This window comes from Salvelinus fontinalis, chromosome 3, assembly GCF_029448725.1.
Source record: "Salvelinus fontinalis isolate EN_2023a chromosome 3, ASM2944872v1, whole genome shotgun sequence".
NCBI lineage: Eukaryota > Metazoa > Chordata > Actinopteri > Salmoniformes > Salmonidae > Salvelinus > Salvelinus fontinalis.
The window spans coordinates 75622252-75641718 of record NC_074667.1 but is presented as its reverse complement, the minus strand read 5'-3'; the positions used below and the strand labels follow the sequence as shown (position 1 = coordinate 75641718).

General features: G+C 46.4%; 1 protein-coding gene across 2 annotated transcripts; it reads left to right on the top strand.

Moving 5' to 3' along the window:
- Positions 1-2383: 2383 nt before the first annotated feature.
- On the top strand, positions 2384-18922 carry LOC129851474 (bcl-2-like protein 2). Of its 2 annotated transcripts, XM_055918039.1 has the most exons (5): positions 2384-3080; positions 3229-3258; positions 3380-3495; positions 13380-13589; positions 17694-18922. In XM_055918039.1, the coding sequence occupies exons 1-5, from the start codon at positions 2957-2959 to the stop codon at positions 17712-17714; spliced, it is 501 nt and encodes a 166-aa protein (XP_055774014.1). In that variant the 5' UTR covers positions 2384-2956; the 3' UTR covers positions 17715-18922. The 2 variants fall into 2 exon arrangements, with proteins under 2 accessions (XP_055774014.1, XP_055774015.1); XM_055918040.1 differs by lacking the exon at positions 3229-3258 and having other exon boundaries at positions 2621-3080.
- Positions 18923-19467: the final 545 nt, after the last annotated feature.

The following is a 19467-nucleotide window of genomic DNA, read 5'->3' as shown; positions in this document are numbered from 1 at the left end:
TATACTGCATTCTATACTATTCTACTGTACCTTAGTCTATGCCGCTCTGACATTGCTCGTCCATATATTTATATATTCTTAATTACATTCCTTTACTTAGATTTGTGTGTATTGGGTAATGTTCTGAAATTCTTAGATATTACTTGTTAGATACTACTGCACTGTTGGAGCTAGAAACACAAGCATTTCGCTACACCCACAATAACATCTACTAAACACGTGTATGTGACCAATAAAATTTGATTTGAAAGCCAGAGGTCCCTCCACTCTGACCTTCTCCTCCAATGGGTTTTGAGAAGAAGGCGAGGATAGAGGATGCGAGGATATGCAAGACTGAGAGCGAATACAAAGGCTGTGTTTGAGAGGATCAAAACCGTAAGAGGCTGCAGTTGCACACTATAGCGTTTTTTGTCCGAAGGCAAAGAAGGACGACATCCCTAGGGGTTCCTGCTGATTGTACGGAGATTGTGACAGCCGGTTAAATGGCGCCCCTTGAAAAGGCAATAACAAGATGTATGTCAGGAGAAGTGCAGTATTATCATAAGGAGATGTATACTTGGAATGGAGGGAAAAAGAGAGGCAGAGGAGGTCTAAGAGAGAGAGGGAGGAAGAAGGTGAGCTTGAGTCGGTTAAAAATGGCAGAAAAAAAGGCGATGGTTTGTTAAAGAAGAACGGTAGAAAGTGTAAACAGAGTGAGCTGAAGACAAGAGGAGAAATGGATGTGAATGAGGTCAAAGTATCGGAGGTGGTAGGTATGGTGAAGTTCTCGGAGCCTGAGGCTTGCACCGAGGGTGAGGATAAAGATGAGTCTGTGACAGTAGGAGTGAAGTCTTTGGAAAAAGTGGACCCTTGCCTTTTGGCTGATTCATTTGTGGTTTCATGGTGGGTGAAAACAGAGTTGGGTGCTGTGGAATCGGTGAGGGTAACCAGAAATGGTCTTGTGATAATTGTTTGTTTCTGCTGGTCAGAGGGAGAAGGTACTCCGCGTTAAACGAATGGGGGCAAAAAACGTGAATTGTTTTGCTCTCAAGAAAAGGGTGCCACTGAAAGGAATGATTACTGGGGTAGCAGTAAATGTAGAAGTTGACCAACTGAAGGGGAAGATTCTCGGTGCTTGTGATGCTTGTCGTTTGGTGCAACGCAGACAGGGTGGCGTGAGTGGTGAAACAGAAGAGTCGTTGTCTGTTCTTTTAAGTTTTGATGTTGAGTCTTTGCCCGACAAAGTGATGTTAGGATATATAAGTTATCCTGTACAAGTTTTTATGTCGAATACATTACGTTGTTACAGGTGTCAAGCTTATGGGCATTTGGCAGCAGTGTGTAGGAGGGAGGTTCCTAGGTGTGAGAAGTGTGTAGAAGGGCATGAGACAAATGAATGTGTATCATTGGTGAAAGTGCGAGAATGGCAGGTTGACGTTTCCAGAGTTAGATTAGTACAGAAGTTGTCATATGCTGAGGCAGTGAAGAAAGTAGAGTAAGATGGGTCAAGGGGGAGGGATCCTGAGAGGAGTGGTGTGAGTAGTAGATCTGTACCAGTACAGAGGGATGAACCAACAAGTGATATATGTTTAAATTAAGATTGGATTTTTAGCATTTATACCAATGGTTATCAACTGTACTGCAGGGATGGAATGGAAGTCGCAGAAAATTGAGGTTGTGGTGGCATCTGCAGAGAGGTATTTTGGTGTGCGAGACTTGACATCAGAAGAGTTACACACGGAACCCAAACCAGCTGCGTGCGTGCACCATCGTGCATACATTTATTTTGTGCCCCTACACCAAACGCGATCATGACACGCCGGTTAAAATATCAAAACAAACTCTAAACCAATTACATTAATTTGGGGACAGGTCGAAAAGCATTAAACATGTATGGACATTTAGCTAGCTAGCTTGCACATGCTAGCTAATTTGTCCTATTTAGCTAGCTTGCTGTTGCTAGCTAATTTGTCCTGGGATATAAACATTGAGTTGTTATTTTACCTGAAATGCACAAGGTCCTCTACTCCGACAATTAATCCACACATTAACCGAATCGTTTCTAGTCATCTCTCCTCCTTCCAGGCTTTTTCATCTTTGAACTTATATGGTGATTGGGATCTAAACTTTCATAGTATTAAAACCACGACAGTTCGTCTTTCAATCACCCACGTGGGTATAACCAATGGGGAGATGGCACGTGGGTACCTGCTTCTATAAACCAATGAGGAGATGGGAGAGGCAGGACTTGCAGCGCGATCTGTGTCAGAAGTAGGAATGACTTCTATCGTTGGAGCGCGCGAGCAGTGCGGTTGCAATAATTGAATAACATGGATTTCTACATTTATTTTGCAACGCTCGCACACAACATGTCCGGTCTGGTCAGCATGTAAGTGGTGGTGTTCCATCCTTTCAGGTTGTTGGACTGAGGTAGGACTAAATAGATTTAAATAGTGTAGTAGGATGGGGTTATTTTTAATTTGTGAGTGTAGTGTTAGATGGTAGAGTATTTGTTTCTTTTTTTTTAAGCAAAGTATAAGGGAGTTATACTCCAGTGTAATAGGGGGCGGTAATGCAACATGTATTGGATGCCAACCGCCGTTAAACCTCATCAAAGAAGATCAAAACCGTAATGTATCATGGGTAAATTATGACTGACTGATCTACAGATAATAATGAGTAGTTATTTATGATGGAAGATGATTTGTAAATCAGTTAGTTTGCTCATCAAAGAAGATCAAAACCGTAATGTATCATGGGTAAATTGTGACTGACTGATATATAAATAATAATGAGTAGTTATTTATGTTGGAAGGTGATTTGTAGATCAGTTAGTCGGTTGCAATGTTCAGGAAGCCCGTATCTCCGGTTGATGAGATCTAGGCGTGCCGCATTTACTCGTCTAGTCAAGATTGAGGAACTGTCGACATAAATTATCTGTCTTCCGTTTCACGGACGCTGTTGAAGGTGTTTAACTATGTCTCCTAGAGATATAGAACAACAGACATTTGATATTATTAGTTGCTTTTTTGAAGAGGAGCAGAACCGAATATGTAATCGGAAGGTGTACGGAAGCATCGAGTCTGATGGACCTGGAGATGGTAATAATTGCACAATGAGAACTGTCATTTCTTTAGGCATATCATGTTGATTAAATTGAAACACAGACTACTCAACAGGAGGCTAGGGTTTTCTTATTTTGAATCGGAATTTGTTTTTCAATGCTCCGTTGGGTTGGATCCCCTCCAGAACCGAAGTTCGTCAGTAAGACTGGAGAGAGTAAGATTGAATACCTGCCACTGTTTTCTACCCTAATCATACAGTAAAGTTAGGATTTGGGGATGGTAAACTGATCCCAGATAATGAATGACATACAGATCACCTGACGTGTTTTTTGCAGGTGACGGGTTTGACCCAGTTGTAATAGCTGATAAACTGAGGGAACTTGGAGATGATTTTGATGTTAAGTTTATCCAGCCTCATATCAGAAAACTCCGACAAGCAGTTGCAGACAAGGTAAGCATACTGTTCTATGAGGCCGTGTTTGGAGGATACATTGGCACTGGTGGTGTTCGTCTAGGGTCTGCGAACCGTGCCAATGTATCCTCCAAACACCGGCTTCGATGGAATTATCACTTTTATACTACGGGGTACCAACATATTCAAATAATGAATGACATATTTTCATTAAAGTTATTTTGATTATTGTATTCATACTATTTCATCTTTCCACAAGATTTAGCCCCGAAACAAATCTAGGGTCGCTACCTAAACCGGCTGGTCGTTCGTTCTATTGGTTCGGTTGCCAGAAACGCGACCCAGTCTTTGTCTTTGTTCTGTGTGTATGGACGCGACCCAGTCTTTATCTTTGTTCTGTGTGTATGGACGCGACCCAGTCTTTATCTTTGTTCTGTGTGTATGGACGCGACCCAGTCTTTATCTTTGTTCTGTGTGTATATGGACGCGACCCAGTCGTTCGTTCTAAATGTTCCATTGCCATACTGCTGGCAATGTTCGTATCCCTTGCTCGCTAGCTAGCCAACTACGGCTAATTTACAGTCACGTCAAACAGTGCAGACAGAATAACAACAGTAGCTGCATTTGTTTAAACTGTTCTCTAGTGACATTTATTTGGATATATCTACAATGAGCTAACGAGGCACGTTTTCACCTGGCATAGAACATGTGCTCTCTCGTTAAGACAATGTTGTTCAGAGGAGCTAGCCAACAACACAGCTAACACAATCACTTCAAACTGGAAAGACTGCAAACTAGCTGCGTTTCGTTTGACATTTTTTCAATTGACATTTCTTTGTATATATCCATAAAAATCATGCCAGCTGATTCAGGATTTCGACTGGCTGAAAAACGATGCCTGCCTCTCTCGTCCCAACACCTAACGTTACACATTTATTACTGTAACGACCCGGTATTGTGTTCTGTGTTTGTGGGTGTGTTATTGTTCTCATGGCTACTAGCAGGGGTTGAATATGTCAGGACAGATGGAAAGGTTGGGGGGGTATGATGGGTAATACCGCGGGATTTGGAAATGCATAAATAGGGATTACTGTCTCATTGTTCTCTCTCTTCTGTTCGTGCCTTGATCTGTTCCTATGAGAGTGACTCTTGACCCGACAGGGTAACATTGTGTACGTTCTGCATTTAGCGGCGTGGGTTGTGGCCGGAACAATAGCCCAGTTTATGAATAAACCTGTGTTCTGACCTGCACACCTAGAGTCCGTCTCTTTTCCCTTTATGACCCAGCCGGGTCATTACATTGGTGTCAGAAGTGCTTTCGAACTACGGGATCGTGACTAGGCGAGTTAGCTGTTCAGTATAGGCCGGGTTGGCTTTAGCGTGACTCGCATCTACGGTCATGTCGCTTGGGGCGAGGCGGAAAATTAAGGAAGAGTCGGACAAAGTGTCCGTTGTGGGCTCGGGGGTACCCGGTCGGGAGGGTCAGGCGGCGACTGCCGTAGGGAAGCTGGAGAGCCACATGGCGGGAGTTAAATTGTCAGTCAGCAAGATGGCAGAACTGGCGGGTTTTCCTTCGCATCGCTCGAGAGCTGACGTCACGGCGACGGGGATATCGACGTCACCGGGTGCGGAAATGGCTGGGCCTGCTAAGGTAAACAGAGATGGCGGCGACCTATTGCCATTAGCCACGGTAGCGGCTAAACTACCAAAGTTCAATGGACAAGGTAAATGGGAAGTTTTTTTCACTCAATTCGAGTTGTTGGCTAGAGCCGGGAGGTGGTCTGACGAGACGAAAGCGTTACAGCTTGCCCTGAGCCTGGCGGAGGAGGCGTCGGAATGCCTGCTAACGCTAGCCCCGGGCGATAGGGGCGACTACGGTGCGCTAGTGGAGGCATTGGGGGGCCGTTTCGGCAGCGACGCGCAGCCCAACATGCTGCGTATTGAACTGTGTAACAAAAAGAGACTTCAGGGGGAATCATTAAAGGCGTTGGCAAGTGGTATTCTGAGCCTGACCAGGCGGGCTTATGCAACTATGCCGATTGGGGTGCAAGACGAGCTGGCACGGGACAGTTTTATTAGAGCGCTCTCTTCCACCGAACTGGGTAAGCATGTTCAGATGGCGGACCCACCATCTCTGCAGGCTGCAGTGGAGATAGCCAGGAAGAGGGAGCTGATCTGGGGTGAGGGAGTGAGAGTGGAAGTCACCAGTCAACCAGAGGTGAGAGCAGCGGTGGCTGGGGTGCCAGGGGTCACAAAGCCAGAGTGGGTTGACGAGTTGGGCGGGCTGGTCAAGACTGCTTCGCTTGTCATGGAGAGGGGCTCAAGGCAACGTCGCAGTGTCAGCTCAACTCCTATTGTCTGCTGGGGTTGTGGCCAACCTGGCCACATTCAGCGGGAGTGTGGCAGATTCCCCCGTCACCAGGGAAACGACAACGGGTTCTCGCGCAGGGGGCAGCGCGGATCCACCCCCCCGCCCCCGAACCCACTGTAAGCAAAGGAGGTACCCAGCAGCGCAGACAAGAGGGTGGGGTCCTGCTCCCCCAGGGTGTAGCTGCCGCCGTGTTTCCTAGTCCGGTAGTTGTGGTGGGACGTACCACCGTTGGGGACTTCTGCAATGTCGTCGTCAAGGTAGAGGGGGTGGAATGTTTGGCCCTGGTCGACACGGGCTCTACAGTAACCCTGGTGAGACCAGACATACTACCTGTTGGGGTGCGGGTGGAGCCGACCCATGTCCAGCTACGGACTGTCACGGGGGAGCTAGCCCCCATGTTAGGGAAGTGTCAGCTATCTGTGACTGTGGGGGGGAGAACTGTGGGGTGTCCGGTGTGGGTAGCAGCGGTGCAGGACCCCTGTATACTGGGAATGGACTTTTTGAAAAACTGTGGGGCTCAGTTGGACTTAGCGTCAGGTACTTTGAGGCTGTCGGGGGGGCCCACAGTGGGAATGTCGCCGTCGGGAGGGCCAGCAGGGGGCAGGGCTGTTCCTCCGTCTTCCTCCAAGCTTGCAGAAACTCCACCGGTCATCCCGGCTGCTCCCTTGGTCGTTGTGCCATCCCAGCAGCTGTCTCCGGCGGCGACGGCCTTCACTCCCCATCATGGTGCAAGCACAGGCAGCCCAGTAGCCCAAAACACACTGGCCCCTTCAACCCATCAGCCCGACGGGGGGAAGGAGGAAGCTATCGACGCCGTCGAGGCTGTGTGGCTGAAGAACTGTCAGGGTCTGGATGAGGGACAACAGAGACAGTTAAAGCAGCTGCTGTTGGACTTTAAAGATAGCTTCGCTTGGGGGGAAGATGAGGTAGGACAAACGCACCTAGTTCAGCACGAAATAGACACTGGGGACGCCCGACCCATTGAAATTCGGCCCCGTCGTATTCCCCTTGCCAGGAGGGAAGCAGCAGACACAGCTATTGTTGACATGTTGCGGGCTGATTTCATTGAGCCATCAGATAGCCCATGGTCCGCGCCGGTCGTCATGGTGCCTAAGAAAGGGGGTAAACTTAGGTTTTGTGTTGACTACAGGGGCCTAAATTCTGTCACCACTAAAGACTCTTATCCCCTACCGAGGATTGATGAGTCGCTAGACCACGTGAGAGGGTCCTCGTGGTTCTCCTCCCTTGATCTGCGCAGTGGCTACTGGCAGGTGCCCCTCTCGCCAGGGGCACGTGAAAAAACGGCCTTCTCCACAGATAGGGGCCATTGGCAGTTCAAGGTGCTGTGCTTCGGGCTCTGTAATGCTCCTGCCACCTTTGAGAGGCTCATGGACAGAGTGCTGGCGGGGGTTCCGAGAGACGAGTGTGTTGTGTACCTAGACGACATATTGGTGCACGGCACATCGTTTGAGGGGGCACTGGGGGCAATTAGGCGAGTGTTGGAGAGAATCTCGGGGGCGGGGCTAAAATTACATCCGGGAAAGTGCCATTTCATGCAAAGGGAGGTGGCGTTCCTGGGGCATCAGCTGGGTGGTGAGGGCATCAGCACGATGCCAGACAAAGTAGAGGCTGTGAGGGGGTGGCCAGTTCCAGGGGGAAAAAAAGAGGTTAAGAGCTTCCTGGGACTGGCATCCTACTATCGTAGGTTTGTGAAGGGGTTTGCGGGGATAGCGGCTCCTTTGAACCAGCTACTCAAGGAGGACACTGTTTTTCAGTGGACCGAAGAGCACCAGCGGGCGTTTGAGGCCCTCAAACGGGCCCTGATGGAGGCCCCTGTCCTGGCCTCACCAGACCCGAACCGTCCGTTCATCCTGGACACCGACGCAAGCAATGAGGGGTTGGGGGCTGTGCTGGCTCAGCGGGGTCCTGATGGGGAACACGTAGTAGCTTATTACAGCAGGACTTTTGATAAGGCTGAAAAACGCTACTGCGTGACAAGGAGAGAGCTTTTGGCTGTCGTGGCAGCAGTACGCCATTTCAAGTACTACCTGGGGGGCCTGCCGTTTGTGGTCCGGACGGATCACTCCGCCCTGCAGTGGCTTCTCTCCTTCAAAGAGCCAGAGGGTCAGATTGCCCGCTGGCTGGAGGAGCTACAACCCTACGACTTCCAGGTGGAGCACAGAGCCGGCCTTCGCCACAGCAATGCAGACGCCTTGTCCCGCCGCCCGTGTGCTGAGGATGGCTGTGGGTACTGCGCCAAACGGGTGGAGCGAGAGAGAGAACTGTGCAGGGAGGAGGGAGTCACCGCCACGGTGAGTCAGCTGAGTGTGACAGAGTGCCGGGAGCTTGAGGCTGTGGACGTTGGGGAGTGGAGGCGTCGCCAGGAGGAGGACGCAGAGCTGCGTCCTGTGCTGCGGTGGGTGGAAGAGAGAAGACGACCGCCGTGGGGGGAAGTAGCCCCTCTATCACCAGTCACCAAAGGACTGTGGGCTAAATTCACAGTCCTTAGAGTGGCTGAGGGAGTGCTCCAGAGGGGGTGGAAAAAGCCAGCGACTGGAGAAATTACGTGGCAGGTAGTGGTGCCCAAAAGGCTGCAGGGGAGCGTGTTACAGCAGCTTCATGGGGGAGTAGGCGCAGGGCATTTTGGGGTCTCCAAAACGTTAAAGCGCATGCGTAAAGGCTTCTATTGGGCAAGGCACAGGAGGGATGTTGAGGACTTTTGTAGGCAGTGCGACGAGTGTGCTGCTAAAAAAGGACCTCCAGGTCAGTCACACGCCCTCCTACAACAATTCCCAGTAGGGGAGCCCATGGAGAGACTGGGGGTAGACATAGTAGGGCCGTTTCCAACCACAGACAGCGGTAACAGGTGGATTCTAACCGCCATGGACTACTTCACCAAGTGGCCGGAGGCTTACGCTCTCCCAGACCAGGAGGCGGGGACAATAGCTGATGCGTTGGTGGGGGGAATAATCAGTCGGTTTGGGGTGCCACAGTCTATTCACAGCGACCAGGGAAGAAACTTCGAGTCACGGGTGTTCTCAGAGTTGTGTAGACGGTTGGGCGCGGAGAAGACGCGCACTACTCCGCTTCACCCGCAGAGCGATGGGTTGGTGGAAAGATTTAACAGAACATTAGCACAGCAGCTGGCCATCGTTACCTCAAAACACCAGAGAGATTGGGACACCCACTTACCGTTTATTCTTATGGCGTGTAGGTCGGCTGTTCAAGAATCGACTGCGTGCTCCCCAGCACTACTAATGTTAGGTCGTGAGTTGCGCACCCCAGCCGAACTAACGTTTGGCCACCCTCCTGATAATGACGACGGGGTTTTGCCTGGCCCGAACTATGTGTGTCGTCTGCAGAACCGGTTAGAAGCGGCTCACACCTTCGCAAGAGAGCAACTCGAAAACGCAGGGGTGCGCCAAAAGCGCCACTACGACTCGCGCGCTAGGGGGAGGCACTTTGGAGCGGGAGAATGTGTGTGGCTTCACAACCCCACGCGCAAGAAGGGGCGGTGCCCAAAGCTGGACAGTGCATGGGTGGGGCCGTGTCTGGTGATAGAGAGAGTGGGGGAGGTGACGTACCGGGTGGAGGTTCCCCCACGGAGCAGGAAGGTGGTGGTCCACCGGGATCGATTGGCACCCTACAGAGGGAGGAAAACGGTAGGGAATGGGAGTGAGGGCTCTGATGTGAGCCCACGGGAACAGTCTAACGAGGAGACTCTAGCACAACCTGAGCCTGGGGAGGGGGCTGCTTCTTCGGAGGGCGCTGGAAATGACATTGGGGCAGAGGAGCGTTCTGGGGGGCCACCGCTGAGAGTCACGGGGAGGCCCAAGAGACTGATGCGACCTCCGGGTCGTTTTAAGGATTTTGTTGTGTAACCCTAGGGGCTAGGGTTTAGAAAGGGGGGGGCTATGTAACGACCCGGTATTGTGTTCTGTGTTTGTGGGTGTGTTATTGTTCTCATGGCTACTAGCAGGGGTTGAATATGTCAGGACAGATGGAAAGGTTGGGGGGGTATGATGGGTAATACCGCGGGATTTGGAAATGCATAAATAGGGATTACTGTCTCATTGTTCTCTCTCTTCTGTTCGTGCCTTGATCTGTTCCTATGAGAGTGACTCTTGACCCGACAGGGTAACATTGTGTACGTTCTGCATTTAGCGGCGTGGGTTGTGGCCGGAACAATAGCCCAGTTTATGAATAAACCTGTGTTCTGACCTGCACACCTAGAGTCCGTCTCTTTTCCCTTTATGACCCAGCCGGGTCATTACATTACTATGGGACAGTTGGAGATGGAATTTGAATATTGATTTTTTTTTTGCAGATATCGGAGACAGACAGCAAGGTTTATACAAATCTCCGCTGTTGCAAACGAAATGTTAGTCTTAAAGAAATTTGAGATAATGTCTAGATGCTTTTTATAGTGGAGATCAAGTTCCTAACTTCCCTGCCTGTGTTGATGAGACAGTGGGTTGCACAGTCAGATGGAACAGAGTAAATAAGCATTTTAACGTCATAGATTTAGCCGTATACACTGGCTGGAGTGCGCTTTTAACCAATCAGGATTCAGGATTAGACCCACCAGTTGTATAATATGACACACACACACACACACACACACACACACACACACACACACACACACACACACACACACACACACACACAATAATGCCTCGTCAAACCCCACAATATTCCTGTTTGGGGCCTACATACAACCTGCACTACAACCATTGGCTTAGTTAAATCGTTAGACAGACATGTGTATAGTGTTGGTGCTGCAGGTGTTGTGAAATAGTAGTACCTATTGAAGTGTGTGATAATGTGGGGTTAGATAAGTTTCATTGTCACATGATGGTAGAGCACTCAGATGGAACATTCTGAACCAGGAAGTGTTTCAATTTAGAATGATTGTTTACCTGAAGTAGTCTGTTCCTCAGACATAATGCAGGTGTTTTACAAGTCCTGCATGGCAACTAGGAAGGGACAACTCTAGCTTGTAGTTGACTCACTGCTGCCTTACGTTTAACTCTGTACACACCCAACTGAGTAACAGACAACAGCAGTAGTCCAACCTAGTGGAGCAATGTTACTGTTTGTGTTTCACTTTAGAGATCTTTTGCTCTGAACAAAAATATTACAACAGATTTTACTGAGTTACAGTTCATATAAGGAAATCAGTCAATTGAAATAAATAATAATAAATTAAACCCTAATCTATGGATTTCACATGACTGGCAATACAGATATGCATCTGTTGGTCACAGATACCTTTTTAAAAAAGTAGGGGCGTGGATCAGAAAACCAGTCAGTATCTGGTGTGACCACCATTTGCATCATGCAGTGTCGACACATCTCCTTCGCATAGAGTTGATAAGGCTGTTGAATGTTGTCCCACTCCTCTTCAATGGCTGTGGGAAGTTGCTGGATATTGGTAGGAACTGGAATAAGCTGTTGTACACATCGATCCAGAGCATCTCAAACCTGCTCAATGGGTGACATGTCTGGTGAGTGTGCAGGCCATGGAAGAACTGGGACATTTACAGCTTCCAGGAATTGTGTACAGATCCTTGTGACATGGGGCCTTACATTATCATGCTGAAACATGAGGTGATGGTGGCAGATGAATGGCATGACAATGGACCTCAGGATCTCATCATGGTATCGCTGTTCATTCAAATTGCCATTGATAAAATGCAATTGTGTTTGTTGTTCTTAGCTTATTCCTATCCATACTGTACACGGTGCACAACGTTGACATCAGCAAACTGCTCGCCAACACAACGCCATACACTGTCTGCCATCTGCCTGGTACAGTTGAAACCAGGATTCCTCTGTGAAGAGCACACTTCTTCAGCGTGCCAGTGGCCATTGAAGGTGAGCATTTGCCCACTGAAGTTGGTTACGACACCGGACTGCAGTCAAGTTAAGACCCTGGTGAGGACGACGAGCACGCAGATGAGCTTCCCTGAGAGGCTTTCTGACAGTTTGTGCAGAAATTCTCTGGTTGTGCAAACCCACAGTTTCATCAGCTGTCTGGGTGGCTGGTCTCACCCGCAGGTGAAGAAGCTGGATGTGGAGGGCTTGGCCTGGAGTAGTTACACGTGGTCTGCGATTGAGGCCGGTTGGACATACTGCAACACAAATTCACCAAAACAATGTTGGAGGTGTCTTATGTTAGCGAAATTAAGATTCAGTTCTCAGGCAACAGCTCTGGTGGACATTCCTGCAGTCAGCATGCTAATTGCCCGCTCCCTCAACTGGGGCATTGTGTTGTGACACTAAAATGTACAGTTGTCCTTTTATCGTCCCCAGCACAAGGTGTACCTGTGTAATGATGGGGTTCTCTATGGGCGCAGCGGTCTAAGGCACTGCATCTCAGTGCAAGAGGCGTCACTACAGTCCCTGGTTTGAATCCAGGCTGTATCACATCCAGCCGTGACTGGGAGTCCCATAGGGCGGCGCACAATTAGTCCAGTGTTGTCCAGGTTTGGCCGGGGGGAGGCCGTCATTATAAATAAGAATTTGTCCATAACTTACTTTCTTAGTTAAATAAAATGAAAAAATGATCATGCTGTTTAATCAGCTTCTTGATATGCCACACCTGTCAGGTGGATGGATTATTTTGGCAAAGGAGAAGTGTTTACTAACAGAGAAGTAAACACATTTTTACTCAACATTTTAGAGAATTAAGCTTTTTGTGCATATAGAACATTTCTGGGATCTTTTATTTCAGATAATGAAACATGGGACCAACACTTGTTGCATTTATATGTTTGTTCAGTATACATCAGGAACTTCTCCAGTTTGCCGAACATTTGAGTTTTCCAAACGTACTAACGTAGGCTACATTAAATTCTTTGGTAGTAGTTTTGAAATTGTGTAAAGGCACAATTGAATCATACATGTACAGTGCATTGGTGTCTAAAATGGTTGTTTCATTTCCTATGACATGGAACTTAGAAGTGTGTGGTTAGGTTCTTTGGTAAGGCCGGACAAAGTTGAATTACCGTTTAACGGTTGCCCCGCCTCAATTTTCTCCACACCCCGAGAAAAAAAAATCTGTTCTTTTTGGGCCAATATATGCGGCTCTTTGTTTATAATGCACTGTCCGCTCCTCCTTGAGTCTTATCTTATTTTTTTCATGTCCATATAGCCTAGGACAATGTGATAAAGTACAGTTATACCTTATCCACTGAAGTATTTTTGTTTTTTTTAAAGCCTCACTTTTCTGGGGGGGGGGGGATCCTTAAAAACAGTTAATCAATTTTCTCTGGCCTATAAGTAAATTAAATGTAAAAATATATATATAAATAAACAACCCACCAAGCACTGTGCAACATGTTTGACTCAATAAAAGGGCCAGTTAGAACAGGATATGAGAATAGTGTAATACTTCCTCAGAATTTTTGTAGCTCTGGGGCTGAACTATCATAAAGGGCAGAATCCCAACTTGAGATGCATGCTTTTACGGAATCATTGTGAAAAGGACGACGCCCTGGAGTTGGAGTGTAACAGCCTGTCCTCCCCCCTCCCCCTCTCTCCCCAGGCGGTGGAGGAGTTTGCACGTAGCGTGGACAGCCTGTGTGCGGCCCAGGGAGCAGAGGTGGCCCCTGAGATGCAGCTGCTGAGGGCCTCCATGGCCCTGGGTCTGTACGTTAAGAAGACCTGTCCTGACCTTAGAGCCACCATCCAGTCTTGTATGACTGCCTTCATTAACACCCGGCTGGCAGGCTGGATCAACCAGCAGGGAGGATGGGTGAGTACCAAATAAATACCCATGATTTATGTAAACACTCAGGACATGTTCAGGCATGTATTTTATGATGCGGTGGGGATATTGCAATGCTGCCTGGGCCTTACTGACATTTACAAAGCATCATTGCAGATGGTACAGGAAACGCTTAGTCACAAGATGACAGTGAGCAGCTATTTGCATGGTGAAAAGTCATCTGTTTTTAACTTAGCTTAGCTATTTGCATACACTAGTTGCTTACACTTTCATCAAGACACGCTTGTGTGTTTACTTTGTCTTGAAGACAAATGGACTACTCTAACATTACAGTAATAGCACTGGTATAGCACCACTGCTACCAGTGGTAGTCCCAGTGGTATTGATGGTGGTTCTCAACCCACCCACCCTGCTGGGTGTAACAGCAGTAATGGTACCGTTTCTAGTACACATGACAATATTTCCTGTACTCAGTGGTGATGGTGCTAGTACCAGTACTATCTCTGATACAGCGCATTCAGAAAGTATTCAGACCTTGACTTTTTCCACATTTTGCTACGTTACAGCCTTATTCTAAAATGTATTAAATTATTTTTTTCCCCCCTCAGTAATGACAAAGCAAAAACGTTTTTTTAATTTCTTTAGCAAATTTATTAAAAAGTAAAAACTGATCACATTTACATAAATATTCAGACTAGTGATGCACCGATATGACATTTTTGGCCAATACGATATCTGTTATTTTCCTTGCCAAACAAACGATACTGATAACCGATATTTACAATTTTAGCGACCTTTTAAGCATTCTAGTACAGTTAAATAGTTAACACACACACATGGACGCAGCGGTCTAAGGCACTGCATCTCAGTGCAAGAGGCGTCACTACAGGGTTTCTACAGGGATGCTTGATCAGGTTCAAGTCTGATATCTGGCAGGGCCACTCAAGGACAGTCTTTTTCCGAAGCCACTCCTGCGTTGTCTTGGCTCCTGCGTTGTCTAGGGTCGTTGTCCTGTTGGAAGGTGAACCTTCGCCCCAGTCTGAGGTTCTGAGTGCTCTGGAGGAGGTTTTCATCAAGGATCTCGCTGTACAATGCTCTGTTCATTTTACCCTCAATCCTAACTAGTCTCCCAGTCTCTGCTGCTGAAAAACATCCCCACAGCATGATGCTGCCACCACCATACTTCAGCATAGGAATGGTACCAGGTTTCCTGGCATGACATTCTTGGCATTCAGGTGAAAGAGTTCAATCTTGGTTTCATCAGACCAGATAATCTGTTTTCTCATGGTCTAAAAGTCCTTTAGGTGCCTTTTGGCAAACTCCAAGCGGGCTGTCATGTGCCTTTTACTGAGGAGTGGTTTCCGTCTGGCCACTATTATAAAGGCCTGATTGGTGGAGTGCTGTAGAGATGGTTGTCTTTCTGGAATATTCTCCCATCTCCACAGAGGAACTCTCGAGCTCTGTCAGTGACCATCGGGTTCTTGGTTACCCCGCCTGACCAACGCCCTTCTCTGCCGATTGCTGGCCAGTTCTAGGAAGAGTCTTGGTGGTTCCAAACTTCTTCCATTTAAGAATGATCGAGGCCACTGTGTTCTTGGATCTTCAATCCTGCAGACATTTTTTGGTACCCTTCCCCAGATCTGTGCCTCATCTGTGCCTCGACACAATCCTGTCTCGGAGCTCTACGGACAATTCCTTCGACCTCATGGCTTGGTTTTTGCTCTGACATGTACTGTCAACTGTGCGACCTTATATAGACAGGTGTGTGCCTTTCCAAATCATGTCCAATCAATTAAATTTACCACAGGTGTAATCCAATCAAGTTGAAGAAACATCTCTAGGTTGATCAATGGAAATAGGATGCACCTGAGCTCAATTTCGATTGTCATAGCAAAGGGTCTGAATAGTTACATTAAGGTGTTTCAGTTTTTTATTTTTAATGCATTTTCTAAAAATAACTGTTCACTTTGTCATTATGGGGTATTGTTTGTAGATTGAGGAAATCACATATTCTAAAATGTATTTGTTACGGCTTTCTTCCTGGGATGAATGAGAGGACCAAAATGCAGCGCAGTTAGTGTTCAACATGTTTAATTAAACAATAAACGATGAACATTAACAACTAACAAAAGTGAAAACCGAGACAGTCCTATCTGGTGCAGAACACAAACACAGAGACAGAAAACAACCACCCACAATCCCCAACACAAAACAAGCCACATTTATATGATTCTCAATCAGGGACAACGATTGACAGCTGTCTCTGATTGAGAACCATATTAGGCTGAACACAGAAACAGACGAACTAGACACACAACATAGAATTCCCACCCAGCTCACGTCCTGACCAACACTAAACAAGCAAAACACATAAGAACTCTGGTCAGGACGTTACAGTATTAAAATAAGGCTGTAATGTAACAGAATTTGAAAGGGAAGGGGTCTGAATATGTCAGTCAGACAGGTGTAATTAGACTTAGTTACTGATTACCTGCTTCAATTTACTCTATTTTCCTGCCAGTGGAAATACTATGCATTTCTAAAGGACCTAAGCGATTTACGTCAGACAGGCTGAGACTTCATCGCTTAACTTCCTTAGAAATGTGATGCTCAGTAAGGTTCACTAAGCTGTCCTTAACTCTGAAGCAGTTTAAACAAGGCCTGTTCCACAGAACCACTTCAGAGATTTACTCTCACATTTTGACTCTCAGCAGCACTCCTGTTTTGTTTCTGTTCATAGATACTGTCTGTAGCTGTTTAAATCTGCTGCTGTTAGCTATTATTGTACTGGTGTTAAAGAGGTAGCAAGATGTGGCCAGCTCCCAACATGTAGCTGACTGTCACCATTGTGAAGGTCATCGACATAAACAGAATATTGTCTCAGTGATTTCACCTTGTCGTGTTTATAACCCAGCTAAAGAAACGTTATTTTATTGCCTGCTATTCAGAAGCTGTGATGACTTTGCTCTATTAAACAGATTTATACTGATTGCAAGTTTTGAGGCTGTGGTGACTCAGTAAACCTGTATCATACCTGGCATGAGGTTATACCTGCTTTGGCAGAGAAACAGTCTGCCATGAATTCAGTTCCTTCTCTGTCTACTCTACTCTGTACTTCTCTGAGTACCCATGAAGTCAGTTCCTTCTCTGTCTACTCTACTCTGTACTTCTCTGAGTACCCATGAAGTCAGTTCCTTCTCTGTCTACTCTACTCTGTACTTCTCTGAGTACCCATGAATTCAGTTCCTTCTCTGTCTACTCTACTCTGTACTTCTCTGAGTACCCATGAAGTCAGTTCCTTCTCTGTCTACTCTACTCTGTACTTCTCTGAGTACCCATGAATTCAGTTCCTTCTCTGTCTACTCTACTCTGTACTTCTCTGAGTACCCATGAAGTCAGTTCCTTCTCTGTCTACTCTACTCTGTACTTCTCTGAGTACCCATGAAGTCAGTTCCTTCTCTGTCTACTCTACTCTGTACTTCTCTGAGTACCCATGAAGTCAGGTCCTTCTCTGTCTACTCTACTCTGTACTTCTCTGAGTACCCATGAAGTCAGTTCCTTCTCTGTCTACTCTACTCTGTACTTCTCTGAGTACCCATGAAGTCAGTTCCTTCTCTGTCTACTCTACTCTGTACTTCTCTGAGTACCCATGAAGTCAGTTCCTTCTCTGTCTACTCTACTCTGTACTTCTCTGAGTACCCATGAAGTCAGGTCCTTCTCTGTCTACTCTACTCTGTACTTCTCTGAGTACCCATGAAGTCAGGTCCTTCTCTGTCTACTCTACTCTGTACTTCTCTGAGTACCCATGAAGTCAGGTCCTTCTCTGTCTACTCTACTCTGTACTTCTCTGAGTACCCATGAAGTCAGTTCCTTCTCTGTCTACTCTACTCTGTACTTCTCTGAGTACCCATGAATTCAGTTCCTTCTCTGTCTACTCTACTCTGTACTTCTCTGAGTACCCATGAAGTCAGTTCCTTCTCTGTCTACTCTACTCTGTACTTCTCTGAGTACCCATGAAGTCAGTTCCTTCTCTGTCTACTCTACTCTGTACTTCTCTGAGTACCCATGAAGTCTGTTTCAGTCCCTTAATGACTCATGTATTATGCTTTTGTTTTGTTGGTTGTTTTTCAGGATCAAGTTACTATGGTATAAAAACATGGAGAAGATGACATCCACATCATTTTTGTACAATGAGGAAGAGGTCTTAATGAGGAAGAGGTCTCAATGAGGAAGAGGTCTTAACTCAAGTCTGTATATGTGTTAAGTCTTCGCTCTTTCTTACTTTCTCTCTCTCCTTCTTCCCTTTTTTTCTTTTCTTTATTTCTTCCCTCTTTCTTTATTTCTTCCCTCTTTATTTCTTCTTTCTTTCTTTCTTCCATCTTTCTTCCGTTCCTGTCATGGCCATTTGAACTTGCCAGTTGTACTCCTTCTTCACTTCCCCTGAGTTGGTTCTTCGAGGAAGAGACTGTGTCCCACTATCAGCAGAATGTGACTTTCACCGTCCTCACAATGGGCACCTGCATCTGAAGTAACGTTGCATATTGGAATCATGACGTATTGCAATCCATGGCATTTTCTACATCTACATCACATTGTCAAAACAAGCAATACATTTCTGTAGGAAAAACAATCAGTTGCAATGTTTTGTACTTTTGAAGCCTTTTCCTAAGCAATAGAAGCAGGTTACCAGATAATCACAACAAGCTTTCATTTTGAAGCCGATGGGCCATCTTTCATTTAATGTGAGAATCAACTTTGACCTAATAAAATGACTCACAATAAAAGTCCATGTAATCACCGAAGCTGTGATGTTAAATACTTGAAAGTCACTGAGTCATGCATCCCTTGATGCAATCTGAAATGCTTTGCCTTGTTTGACCGTGTTTTCTAACATGCTCTTATCCTCACTCAGTGCTTGTTAAACATGCTTGTTGTTAGCTCTGCTCAACAAGTCAAATAATGAGTTTGTTAAATGTGTGTGTTGCTGGTGATAGCGAATCTTGATTTGAGTAAAAGGAAAAAGTCTTAAATATGATATGCGTTAAGAAAACAAATTAGTGTTAACCAACTGTGAGTTTATAGTTTTGTAGACTTCATCAGAGCTTGTAGCGGGGAGCTCCAGCAGTGACAAGTGCTTCTGGTCAAAGTCAGTATTGTTTCAATGTCAACTCTGACTCATACCATTTACAGTCACTTCTCCTTTATTAAAGATGCACAGCACCACCATGTGTAAATGGACCAAAGGGAATTAGAAAGTAGATGAGGTTTTATTGTAACATTTTTTTCAATTGTACATTTGTGCCTAGTTGTATGTAATTCTGTCTTTCTGGTTTTAATAAAACACGGAGCTTAGTTGTGAAGTCTCAGGGCCTTGCCTCAGTGTTCTGGTGTGATAATGAACACTATTTATATTGTCATTGTTCCGCATTTGGTTCATTCTGTAGGAGGGCTCAGCCTGCTTCTTCTATTCAATGAAAGACATTTCAGTCAATGAGTTCTTTAAAAAGAAGTCAAACAACATTCATTTAAGCACTGTTTGAAATGTACTGGATGGGCTGTTCCAACTCAAGGTGTTTTAAATGTCCAAACCCTCATATCATTTATTCTAAAGAATGTTTACGATCACAAATAACAGCAGCGTCCCTGTTTTTATAAAAGTGGATATCAACTTTGCCACTTCAGCGTGCTTCTGTGACACAGTCGATGCCACGCAGGCCTGAGAGCAAGAAGATTGAGGGTTCTCTGACCACCACAGTCCATGCCACTCAGGGCTGAGAGCAAGAAGATTGAGGGTTCTCTGACCACCACAGTCGATGCCACTCAGGGCTGAGAGCAAGAAGATTGAGGGTTCTCTGACCACCACAGTCGATGCCACGCAGGGCTGAGGGCAAGAAGATTGAGGGTT